Raw genomic sequence first — 12,937 nt, 5'->3', positions numbered from 1 at the left:
TCTGCGTGTGTGTCACCAGGCCAGCGGTGTGTCTGACGAGGAACTGAAGAAGCTGCTGTATTCCAAAGGACTTAAAGAGTCGAGGATGGCCGCCATCCTTCCACTACTGGAGTTTGTGGCTTGGTCCCTGTTATCAGAGGATACTGAGGTAGGTGTGTGTGTTTAGACATCTATGGAACCATGAGCCAACTTTGCTTGTGATTCCTGGGCAGATAGATTCTGAGAAATTGTTTGTTTGTTTGAGAAAATACAATATCTTCAGTTGAAATCTAACTGTGTTACTCCTCCTTTAACCTGAAAAAAGAAACTGTCTTCCCAGTTTACATTGTTGGTTCTGCCGTCAAGTTACTGCTAAAAGTGAGGAACAATCTCTGTGTGTCATACTGAACTTTTAGAAATGAAGACTTCACAAATGAAGACTTCAAAAGGGTTTCTTTTTTGACACGGGAAGTATAATATTGTTTTTAATGAATTCCTATTGATGAATATGACCCTGCAGGAGGCTGTATCCATGCTGTGGCTGCCAACCAAACAAAAGGCCTGGAGGACAGGAACTGGAAGCCCCAGATACATACCTAACTCAGGTGACTCAGCTGCTTTGGAAAATCCCTAAATTATGTGTGAATGGTTCCTGTACTATGTTAAAGTTAATGTTTCAAATCATGAAAAACATGAAATGTTACTGTCTTTTCCATTTGTTGCAATAAATGGATCGATCTATGACAAGAGTGTTCCTGACTGAGTTTACTATAGTGTCAGCATTATGGCTGATTATGTGCAAAATAATCATAGACCAGGATTGGAACCCAGGAAGAAAATCCTGCATACTTATGATATAATATTGTATTGTTTTTCAGTGTGGCAGTGGATTCGGAGTGCCTCAGGTAATCTTAATTTATAAATTATGAGTAATCTAAAGAACAGAAAATAATGAAAAAAGAAATGCTGCTTGCTATTACCAGCACTGTCGCTGCTATAACAATAGTCCTGTATTTGAATCCTAGTGTCTGTCCGTTTGGACGCCAGCACCTGCCCTTCCTGGCTGGCTGTGTCCCCCGACCGCCTGCAGGTCCGGGGGGCAGCGGGGCGCTCCGCTGCTCCCTCCATCAACAGCGGACATTTAGCGGAGTGGCCCTGTGTGCTGGGAGACACCGTCATCACTACAGGAAGACACTACTGGGAGGTGGAGGTGTCCCCCAGCGGTAGCTGGAGAATAGGTGTGATGTCCGAGTCTGCTCCCAGGGAACAAAAGTCCCCCATGTCGCCCGGGAGAGGATACTGGGCACTGTGGAAGGGCTCCAGTTTTTGGGCGTGCACCGAGGAGCCCACTAAGCTGCAGAGGGCGGCTCTGCCCCGACTAATCGGGGTGTATGTGGATGTTGGGGAGGGCCAGGTGTCTTTCTATGATGTCGATCGAAAGGTTCACATTTATACTTTCTCTGATACCTTCAAACACAGTCTAATCCCTCTGTTTGGCTACCTGGATGGGAGCACTCGCCTTAAAATCAGACCAGCACAGATGTCAGACAAAAAGATGTAATAATAGGCCTCTGACTGAATCATGTTGGTCGTAGAATAAGAATATAGTATATTTACTTGAATTACTTTATTATTTTTTTGTAATCTGTTTTCATTACTGCACTTTTGAATGTCTGCACTTTGTTACATTAAATAAAAATTATGATATCAAAAACAAGTTTTTTTCCATCTTGTTGTTCAGAAACACACACACAGTTCCACACATTCTCAATGACTGTCTTAAAAATGTTTATTTATTCTAATAGCATAAATATACTTATTCCAAAACATAACATAACATCCCAGGTATCTTGGGTCATGTATTCTGAGGGGGCGGGGTACACACTGGACAGGTCTATCACACACAGAGGCATAATTGACAGCGGGGGTTACAACCCACCCAAAAATCCATTCTGGGCTTTTTTTCCCGAAGATTTTTGTTGCTTTTTTGACGTTTTCGTTGCATTTTCAATGATTTAGTCGCTTTTTTCTATCATTTTTGCAGTTTTTTTCAACGTTTTTGGCTCTTTTTTTCGAGGTTTGTTGCTTCTTTCAAGGTTGTTTTTTTTTGGAAAAAAAAATTTCGACATTTTTGTCGCCTTTCTGGAGTTTTTTTCCAAAGTTTTTGTTGGTTCTTTTTGAGTTTTTGTCGCCTTTTTTGAGGGTTTTTTTTCGAAATTCTTGATGTTTTATCCAAAGTTTTTTAGCGCCTTTTCGGACATTTGTCGTCTTTTGACATTAAGGGTTTTTTTTTCCCGGAAATTTTTGAGGTTTTTTTTCTTAGGTTTTTTTTCTCTCGAGTTTTTTGTCTCTTTATTCGAGTTTTTTTTCTATAATTTGTTTTGATGTTTTTGTCGCTTTTCCCAATACATGATATCCCCTATGTAACCCCCCCCCAATGTTGAACCCACAGTCACGCCCTTGATCACACACAATGTCCAAGTTTTGCTACTGTTTCCTCATTTCTTTGTGTGAATTTCAATTTTCTAATAACAATATCACATCTTTCAATTGTGGATATGTTCAACCATCGGAACCTTGAGTTATCATGCAAACCGGTGGGACTGTTTATCTGTTACACACTGAACGGCAACGTCGCATTAATCTCTCCAATATGGCGGAGGAAACAGTTTTGAATGAAGGCGCGTCCTTTATGGATCCTTTTAAAGGACTTTTGTTGACATATTTTATGCCGGAATCATGTTACGACGAGTTCTTTCTCAATTTTAACTTTTTGTACGGTAAGTGGCTCGTTTTAGTTGAACGCCGGTAGCGCAGTGACCGAAAAGACCGAGACGATGTATTGCTCAATGCGTCATAATGTAATAAAGCAGCTGCATTGATGCTATGCAGATTAATCGCTAGCTTAACAGGGGGAACGAGAGACTGTTTGACGTGTATGCCTGTATAGTTTACCTGCACTGGAAACGTCAGTCCCAGTTGTCTGACATTCTGGGTTGAGTTGGAATTTGGGGAAAAAGAGAGAGCTCTGAAACTGGTCGCTAAAATACAGTTTTTACAATTATGCAACTGCCTCTTTGCATGCTGCAATGTGTTTTTCTTGAGAAAGTCCTCACAGACCTGAGACATTACATCAACGCACAGTGGAAAAAGAGAACACTGCAATGTTCGTGGCCACAAAGCAACACAAGCAGCCTATTAAACATAACCCGTAAAGTAAAAAATACTACAGCAAAAACAGTAATGTGGCCAGCAGCGGCCTCAGACTGTCAGTAGAAGAGATGAACTCAGATCAGCTGGTACTCCCTCTGTCAGCTAGGGCTGGGCAATATATCGATATCGATATATTGTATCAATATCGATATACGAGGCTAGATATCATCTTAAATTTTGGATATCGTAGTGTTGTCTTTTCCTGGTTTTAAAGGCTGCATTACAGTAGAGTGATGTCATTTTCTGAACACACCAGACTGTTGTATCTGTTCTATTATTTGCCTTTACCCACATAGTCATTATATCAACATAACTGATTCTTATTTATCAAAAATGTCATTGTGTTTATAGTTTAAATTTTGAGGGTCATTCAAAATGTATTACTGGTGAAAGGAGGGTCAGGTCTATTTTGACTAAAGATCTTAAAACTCCTCTGGTGGCCACTGAAATAAATAACAAACAGTCCCTTAGCACCATGCACGTCAATATGTGACACACTGCAAACTGACTCTTGTTCACAGCGCAGCAGTGAAGACGAGAGGAGGAACTTTGGGGGGAAAAACCACTGTTGTAGTCCAGCAGATTTAGTGTAATACTGGTTCAGGTGAAGCTAATGGCCTTTTTACATTCGCCGCAGCCGACCTGCCGGGCGCCAATGTGACATCAAAATGACGTAGATCTCGCTGGCGTGCCAGGATTTTAAGCGCGCAACCAGAGGTAACAGGAAGCACGGACGAGTTCGAGGACAACCGGATGCCAGGACTCTGAGTGACTGCAAGTCTCTCTGGTTATGGGTTATGATGAGTTCTTTTATGGCGAATGAAAGGCTTGATCCGACCAAGTAGGTCATCCAATCAAATCGAAGCATTGACGTCAATGCTGCTGCCAGTTCTATTCATTGTTTACCTTTTTCTTCTTCTTCTAGTCCGTAGAAAGAGCAAAGTCGGTAGCCTTTCCTCATTAGCGCCACCTCTGTTCAGGAGAAGACTGCAACTAGTGTCGCGACCACCACGCGCGTGTATAAACAGTTACGGCGCTCCCATGACGTCACATTGGCGCACGACAGGTCGGTGGCGGCGGGTATACCGGACGCTTAAGCCTGACTGAGTCCAAACCAATTTTAATGACAGTGAAAATTCCTGAAAGTCAGTCTGCACTGTTGACATGTTCCTTCATCACCATGAACACACGCGCTGTAGTTTATTTATACACCCGTCCTGCTGCCAAAAATACTCACTAGAGCACCAAATGTGGATTTTTTCCCGCTAAAAATAGTCCCCAACAAATGCACTATTTCCTGTTGTTTGAGTAACGTTTTCTAAAAACCACAGTGCTTGGGTGTACAGCGTGTGTCTGTCTGTGTACTTGGATGTGATCTATGACAGCCAGCTAATGTTTTCTTTTGTTTTATTCCAGTACCATGTCTGAAGATTGTGCTGAGCAAAGGCCTGGGGATCGGCATCATCCTGGGATCAGTGATGGGTAAAACGCCTCACCTCTGCTTCTCTCTATAACCGTCTTCATTTGGACACCTGTTTTAGTTTTAGTCTAAATTCTTATTTTCATCACGTGCTATGCTAATCATCAGCATCTTTAAAGTTGTAATTTTTACATTTCTCAAAGTAGGATATTAAATCAATACTCAGGTATCGTATTGGCAATACAATAAACAGTTCTTCTAATCAGCCAGAAAGTCCAACGCTGGGAAAAAATGTGTAAAACAGTCAATATTGAACCAGTGCATTTGTATTTATTTTACAGTGCAACTTTAAGAAATAGGTTTTTTTAGAAAATGGATGTGTGTACCAAAAAATAAAAAAAATACTTGACTAGTAATAACTAATGAATGTTTTTGACAGCCAATGTCTGCCTGAAAAAAGGTGTGGTAACCCTTTACTTGAAGGTATCTACATAAGAGTGACATGACACTGTCATGAACACCCTAACCCTAACTCTTAGCATTTTAACCCTAACACTAAGTTCTCATGACAAAAACTGAAGCTGTCTGACAGAAGCCTTATGTCATAAACGTTTATAATGTTTATGACACGTTCATGACAGTGTCATGTCACTCTTATGTAGATACCTTCAAGTAAAGTGTAACCAAAGGTGTATTTTTATTAATTTATTTTCATGAAATGTGGAATATTTGTACGTACCTGCTGTGTTTCCTTTGAATCTCGTCCCTCCTTGTTCACAGTGAAGTTGCCTCAGATTATCAAGCTGATGGGAGCAAAGAGCGCTGAGGGGCTGAGCTTCCAGACGGTGCTGCTGGAGCTGCTGGCCATCACAGGAACAATGGCCTACAGCATCGCCAACAAGTTCCCTTTCAGGTCGGGCCATATTCAAATCAGCTCTGTAAAGTAGAGACCTATACGGGGCACTTCTACTTCTACACGTCTACTATTGGAATCACTGTATAAGTCGGTATGGCAAAAAAAACGCAGGTCTTTCCATTCATTTTGAATGGGGGTAGTACGTTTAGGCTACGGCGGGGTTTGCTGCAGAGGGGGAAAGGAAATAAGCTGAGCGGCCTGCGGCGAAAAAGTTGAGGCCGACTCAACTTTTGGGAAACGCGTGGCGGCCAATCATGTAACCGGCGATCAGACTAGTTTGTTTTGAGGTGTGAGAGTCCCGCACAGTAAAAGAAAACAAACAAACTTTATTCTTAATTGTCACATACACACAGTGTAGTACATGTAGTGAAATCTAATTTCTGCAGTTTAACTCACCCTAGTATTTCAATCAGGAGAGACTTTAGGAGAGGTTTATTTGTACATATACATAATATGAAATGTACAGAGTCTTTTGGAGATTAGACTCCATCGGAGCCGACCGGACCGAAAGAGCTGTCTGCCGGAGGAGGACCCAGGGTGCCGTGGGTGACGATGACTGAAGGTGGAAGGGGAGGAGGAGGAGGGTTGCACGTTTTGCCTGAAATGACAGCTGACAGCAGCAGAGAGAAGACATTTAAAGCAGGATGCCATGCTGTGATTGGCTGGCTCGTGAATTTCATGGCCAATTCTGGTTGGTTTAACTGAAAAGTGAAGCCTCTAAACAGCTGATTAGTTTTAGGAAGAGAGAGAGGTGATTGAAGTCTTCCTGAAGGAATTCACGCTGAGCTTCATTAGGAGCAGTAGATAGCGATATATATATATATATATATATACACACACAATATCCGGTCATGTCATGGGGTGACCACTCTACCTCCGAGTCACAAGCCCCCCCACTGCCCAGGAGTTTGTGTAACAGCTGTTTCCTGCAACAACAAAGCACAGTCCGTCCGTCTCTTTTCTTTCTCTCTCCGTGAAATGAAGCTGCCTTCAAGTGGTGTCGGAAATGTCGCGATCTATACCATCTATAACGATCTGGCGGAAAACAATAATTGTGAAATATAAAGTATGGCCTACTCGTGCTACATTGGGGTAGACTGGGTAAACCCAGCCCGATCTGCCGGCGATTTGATTTCACCCTGCAGCTCAGGCTGGAAACCTGTACGTTTATTTATCCTGCTTCCGTTACAATGTTGCAGGGACCAATCACTAACTGGCTTATCCACCTGGCGCGCTATTGGCGGGTTTAACACGATGACGGTAGAGAAGCGACCAAGCAGCTTCTTGTTTACATTCAACATGGCGGCCACCGAAGCGCAGCAACCCGTTGATGCCGCTGTCGCTGCTACGTCACCCGGATCGTTGGTCTGATTGGTCGAAGGACTATCATATTGCGTACAGAGTCATTTGAACTATGCCCGTTGATCGGCCTCTTGTGCAGTAGATAATACAGAGCAGCAGACTCCCCAGACTAATGTTCAATCTCAACAGATTGAGCTTGGTCTGGTGATAGCCAGGCTAACATTGGGGGGGGGTTAAAGAACACATCAGGACATCACATAAATGGGCCATCTCAGTGACACTCCCGTCACCGCGCAACCCTGCGGCAAATCACCGGATCCCCTTTTGCCGGTCTGAATGCAGCCTAACCACTGTATGTTGATTTAGGTGAAGCTTTCTGCCTTTTTTGCACCTTATGTTGAGTAACAAATGGAGTAACGTGTGGTGAATGTTTCCTCAGTGCGTGGGGCGAGGCTCTGTTCCTCATGCTGCAGACAGTCGCCATTGGCTTCCTCATTCAGCACTACGGAGGCAGAACCAGCAGAGGTACGACTGTACACACACTCAGCAATCACTCAAGGTCGCATTTATTTAACACCAATACTGATATCAATAGTTGTTGCTGGTTCAATTCCAGCCGGGGACCCTTGTTGCATGTCATACTATATCTTTCTCTCTCTCTCTCTCTTCCCCTGTTTCCTGCCCCCCTTTTCACTGTCAACTGTCCAATTAAGGCTATAATGCAAAAAATAATCTGAAAACGTTTTCAGCTTAGCGCCACATTTGCTACCAATACTCACTGACTGAACATGGTGAACCCCCTAACTTCCATGTTCCAGAGTGTGGGTCCATTTCATTAAAAGTCAACGAAACAACTGTGAAGTGAAATATTTGTGGAGAGTACTCATGACGAAGCAGAGAAGGACAAGTCCCCCGCATCATGTTAAAGTACAAGCTTGGGAATTATGAGTGCTGCTCCCCAACCTAGCACCAGCGTGGCACCATATTCTGGGACTAATGCTAAAATCGGGCCCCATCCGAGCCTGAACCACAGCGGCAGTGTTGGGCCCGAGCCCGATTGAAAACCCAAATTTCCAGTGTAAGTGTTATGACCACCTCTGCCGGTGTGCTTTTTTTTTATCCATGCGTGTAAGTTGAAAAGATATCCAGAAGATGGCGGTCACACACAGCAGTACACAGCTCATTCATTACTCTTCACTTCTGCATAAAAAACAAACCAAACTAAAAAACAGGAAACCTGCGCAAACCTGACTCGATTCAAGCCCGGGGGATTTTTGAGAAATCGCAGGCCCAATTAGGTTAGGCCGGACAATGATAGCTCTATCCGGGACCTGTGGCAGTGCAGCAACCATGTTGCTTTCAGGTAACATACAGTGCATCGTGCAGCTGCTAAATGAAAAGTATGTTGTTTTTGCTTTTAGCTTCTATGACTTATGCAGCTGGAGCACAGACCCAATGAAACCAAAACCCAGATAAACTCAAAGCCAGGTTCAGGTTAAATGCCTCCTTTGTCAGCCCCGTCAGACTCTGTTTGTGTGTGCTGTGCCAGGTGTGCTGTTTCTGGTGGTGTTCATCGGCCTGCTGGTCCTCGTGCTGTCTCCGGTCACTCCCATGCCAGTGGTCACCTACCTGCAGGCCTCCAACATGCCGGCCATCATCATCGGCAGGGTAGGCCAAGACCACACCCGTCCAATACATTTCCAGTCATAACATTAACACAGGTTCAGGATTTCATATTCGATGGCATTGAAAAGTGTGTATAAAAATGTTTTTTTTATGATGCTGTTAAATAGGGCTGGGTACCGAACTCAATACTTTTTAGGCACCGACTTAATTGCCTCTGAAGTACCAAGTATCGGAAAATGCCTCGTCATTCAATACCCAATTCCAAAACCTAAGGAGTAAATCTCATCAGCGTCAGTGAGCCAATAAGCATGCAGCATGTTTCTACCGAGACCTATAATGTTTGTGATTGGCTGTATAATGTTACACGATAGCCAGCCCTACTATTAAACCAATGTGTGTAACTGTTTTTCATTCTGTCTTCCTGTGTTTATAACTATTGGGACTTTTCTTTGAGAATAAATTAGTTAGATTCATGACGTTCTCATCAATTTGAACCGTAATCCAGTGATTGCTGCCTGTTACCATGGTTACAGTACAAACAGGGACTAATGCAGAATGACTTTACATTTTGCAAATGTAACCTAAAAATGTAAAGAAATGTTTATACTAAAAGAAAGTAAGTAATGTACACAACACAGGAGAGACTGACGCTGTGTGTGGTTGTCTCAGCTGATCCAGGCAGCCGCCAACCTCCGGAACGGGCACACGGGCCAGCTGTCGGCCGTCTCCGTCTTCCTGCTGTTCGCCGGATCCCTGGCCCGCATATTCACCTCAGTACAGGTGTGTGTGTGTGTGTGTGTGTGTGTGTGTGTGAGTGAGAGTGTGTGTGTAACTGTTTGTGTGTGACTGTTTGCTGTGTTACTAAGTGGAAGAGACAAATATGCCGAAAACATTAGCATATTTGTCAGGTCAGGTAGCTGAGAGTGATAAGAGAATGATTGGAAGTCAAAAGGTTCAGTGTTCAGATCTTACATGATTCATAAAGTTTTGAGGTCTAATATACTAAGTGGAAGAGACAAATATGCCAAAAACATAAACTCTTCAGTCTGGTCAAATATCTTAAAGTAATAAGAGCATGATTGGAAGATACAAGGTTGAGGGATTAACTCTTAGGGGCTGCAATTATTTTCATAATCCACTTTACAGGAATAAGGAATTAAAATAGATTAGAAGAAAAGTAATATACTGTAGTTTGACCTTTTCACTTTTTTTTGACATTCTATACTATGACTTTTTCAACATGCTAAACTATGACTTTATTATCACTTTTTATCGACATAGTATACTGTGTGACTGTGTATGTCTGTGTGAGACTGTTTGCTGTATGTGTCTGTTTGCTGTGTGTGACTGTTTGCTATGTGTGTCTGTTTGCTGTGTGTGACTGTGTGTCTGTGTGTGGGACTGTGTGTGTGTCCGTCTGTAATATGAACGATTGTGCTTCACATGTTCACCGTTATTTTGTTATCTGTGTTCACATTAGGGCTGGGTTAAAATAATCAATTCTCCAATTAAAATGTTTGTTTGGGTCTGATCCAAATGTATTTTCTAATATGTTTATTATGTCAATATAATGTCAGTCCTGTGAAGTTTAAAAGTACTGTAAACAAACTAGGCATGTCCTGAACGGATCGGGAAGTATTGGATCAGAGCCGCTAACTGATCGGGGATCAGCAGTCACCTCGATCACCTTACTCGGATCATTTACGAGTAAATCAGTCAATTCTACACAACTTGCAGTAGAAGTTGACTTTATATGCTAGTTTTACAAAAATTCTAGCTTCACTAAGTTACGTGTATTAAGCTGAAGACATCTTTTAGTTACTTTGTTTACTTAGGTATTTTTGTAAACAAAAAACCAGTGTACAGCTCTATTATCTAAGCAAATCGGAGCATTCATATTTGAAAAATCAGATCGAAGGCCAAAAAAGCTGGTCGGGACATCCCTAAAACAAACTTTTTGGGGTCAATTCTTAATGTAAACATTGGTCATTCTAAAAAATATTTGAGGGCTGCTTCTCGCTTGTACAATTTACAGCATAAGTTCCCTGAGAATCTCTTCCCTAACCTAACTGACATCAAATCGGAATTGGAATCGAATCGATTCGGGGGAAACTATTGGCGATACCCAGCCCTAGTTCCCATGTCACCGCGAGTACGTTGTTTTGAGCCACATTGTCTTCTCCCAGGAAACTGGAGACACGCTGATGGCCTTCACCTACGTCATCTCCTCCGCCTGCAACGGCATCATCGCTCTGCAGGTTCTCTACTACTGGAACAGCTCCCCGGAGCGCAAGAAGAAGAAAAAGAAGAGCGAGTAGGCTAAAGGACAGTTGCTAAACTTTCAATCGATAGCACTTTTTATTTCCATGTCCCACTCTTTTCCCCCACATTCTCAAAGAAGTGTCTTTAAAACTTGAACTAATTGACGACATGAAACGCATGTACAGTATACAGAGCCCGGGCTGGGAAGTGCGGGACACTGAACCCGCTGGACCAACACTCGACTGTGATGTGAACATAACATAATGAGCAGACCTTCCACGTGGGCCCACGTTTGGCTTTATGCTTGACCGTTAGCTGCTCTTATTGGGGGTGTTTAGCTGTGAGCAGGGCTGCTGGGTCCAGACTCCCCGCTGTGCAGAACGCTGTAATTACATTCCTCCCCATCCTCATTACCGTCAGGCTGGGTTCACACTAGGGCTGCACCATAGGAGGAAAATATGCGAGTATCACGGTAACGATATCACTTGCGATAAATAAACAGATATTAAAGGGTACTGGGTTCTGTCTTTCTGCTGCTTTCGGTATTCCGCTACAATACAAGAAATGGCTTGTTGAATTTAAAACAAACATTGAAAAGAATATACTGTAAAAGGCGCCGCTAAAAAAAGAATGACAGTTACATTTTAAAAGTGCAGTTTTCTGCTAACTAACAGTTTTCTTATAACTAACACAAAAAGTCTCTGAGGGCCGTACCCTATCTTGCACCCGGCGCAGCGCAAAGCCCGACGCGAGTGTCTTTGCCAGTTTAAGACCGACACAGTTGTCAGTTTCCCGTCCAGCGCCCGCGTCGTTTAAATAGCAAATTCACCTGCGCCCATCTGTGCGCCCATGGGCGTGCTGCTCTTACAGGGAGGTGTGTTCAGGTGCATTCTTGGCGTGTTGCTATGTTGAGGCAGCGGGAAGTGATGGCGCCGTTGACCAACAAAAACCTGGTCTAAAGTACACACTATGCTTGTTACACACACACAGGGAAGCGCCGCAGCACACGAACATGCAAAAGATTACAAATAAAAATATTACGGTGCAAATCCTCCATCATAACAGCAATGCTCCAAGGTCCAAACGCACCTGGCCTTTTAAAGGGAATGAGAGATGAGATGAGATGATTGGTTTATTGCATGTTATGCCCAAAACACACCTATGAATTAATGAAGATACTTAGTACAACCCTTTTGAACCCGGTGCACGGACCCTTTTTTCCGACACACCCTAAACGCACCTGCGCCAGGCGCTTCACGCCGTGCGCTTAGATCGTTAAAACAGCGCCTCGAGTGTCTTTCGCGACGTAAAAAAAAAGATGATATATTGTGCGGCCCTAGTTCACACTGCTGTGTTTAAATGTCTGGGAACAGTTTGTGTACTTGTCTGTGGAAATGATTTGAAATGTAAAGAATGTGTATGTTGTTTTGTCAACCCCACATAAACAGAATCCCACACTGGCCCCTGTAAATGGAAGGTCTCTTCTATGGTCTGTATCAGAGGTGGTGTTATAGAGAGGCAAAGTCCCTCTGCTTCCAGTGGACCACATGGGACCTTATTTATTTATATAGTAGTCTTATACTTCAACAGTTTTATTACAAACTGTGACTTCCTTGACTTGGAAACATAAGCGTAACCCACGGCTCAATTCAAACGGGATCAAAACATTATTTGTCACTCCCCGTTTACTATTTGGGCTGGGAAGGTGTACTTTTGTCCTGATTCCATTTGTATTGCGATTCGATAGTATTGAGTATTGCGATTTTTTTTTTTTCTTTTTTTTTTTTTTCCCTTCTTTAACAAAAATCAAAGTTGAATAATGCACTTCTAGAGACAATATATCATGAGATATTTCTAAAAACTAGTTGTTTTCAAAAAAAGAATGCACGTCACATGTCAGTCAGTCTGACATTTATTTCAGTGTAAAGAAGAACACAACGTGTGGATTTTCTGCATTCGCTCTGTTTTGCTGGAAACGGATATGATGTAGCGTTAGCGGTACCGTATAAACAGAAAATATTAAAGTGAATCATTGGTAAAAATAAATACAAATTAAAAATATCGATTCTAGGGGAAAAGAATTGATTTTAAAAATCGTCACACAAAAAAATCCCTATACACACACACATGAATCGATTCATGTGTGTGTGTATAGGGATTTTTTTTTTTTTATATAGATACAACTGCATGTATTTTTTTCCGAAATAAGGTCCTATGGT

The 12,937-nt window shown here is 42.5% G+C and overlaps 2 protein-coding genes across 2 annotated transcripts in view; both read left to right on the top strand.

Annotated features, from left to right (window-relative positions):
- Positions 1-1,682, top strand: part of mblac1 (metallo-beta-lactamase domain containing 1) — a 10,079-nt gene extending 8,397 nt beyond the window's left edge. Inside the window, exons 9-12 of the mRNA XM_078275985.1 lie at positions 20-148; positions 500-584; positions 858-884; positions 1,005-1,682. Of these exons, the coding sequence (XP_078132111.1) occupies positions 20-148; positions 500-584; positions 858-884; positions 1,005-1,540 (777 nt within the window). The 3' untranslated portion in view covers positions 1,541-1,682. The remainder of the gene's footprint in view (positions 1-19; positions 149-499; positions 585-857; positions 885-1,004) is intronic.
- Positions 1,683-2,603: 921 nt separating this feature from the next.
- mpdu1b (mannose-P-dolichol utilization defect 1b) lies at positions 2,604-12,178 on the top strand. The gene is made up of 7 exons (XM_078275971.1): positions 2,604-2,759; positions 4,609-4,674; positions 5,393-5,525; positions 7,270-7,355; positions 8,380-8,498; positions 9,126-9,236; positions 10,643-12,178. Exons 1-7 carry the CDS (start codon positions 2,633-2,635, stop codon positions 10,772-10,774), a joined length of 774 nt encoding a protein of 257 aa, XP_078132097.1. The 5' UTR covers positions 2,604-2,632; the 3' UTR covers positions 10,775-12,178.
- Positions 12,179-12,937: the final 759 nt, after the last annotated feature.

This window comes from Sander vitreus, chromosome 19, assembly GCF_031162955.1.
Source record: "Sander vitreus isolate 19-12246 chromosome 19, sanVit1, whole genome shotgun sequence".
Taxonomy (NCBI): domain Eukaryota; kingdom Metazoa; phylum Chordata; class Actinopteri; order Perciformes; family Percidae; genus Sander; species Sander vitreus.
Note: the sequence above shows the minus strand (reverse complement) of the source record. Positions and strands in the feature narration are given on the sequence as shown.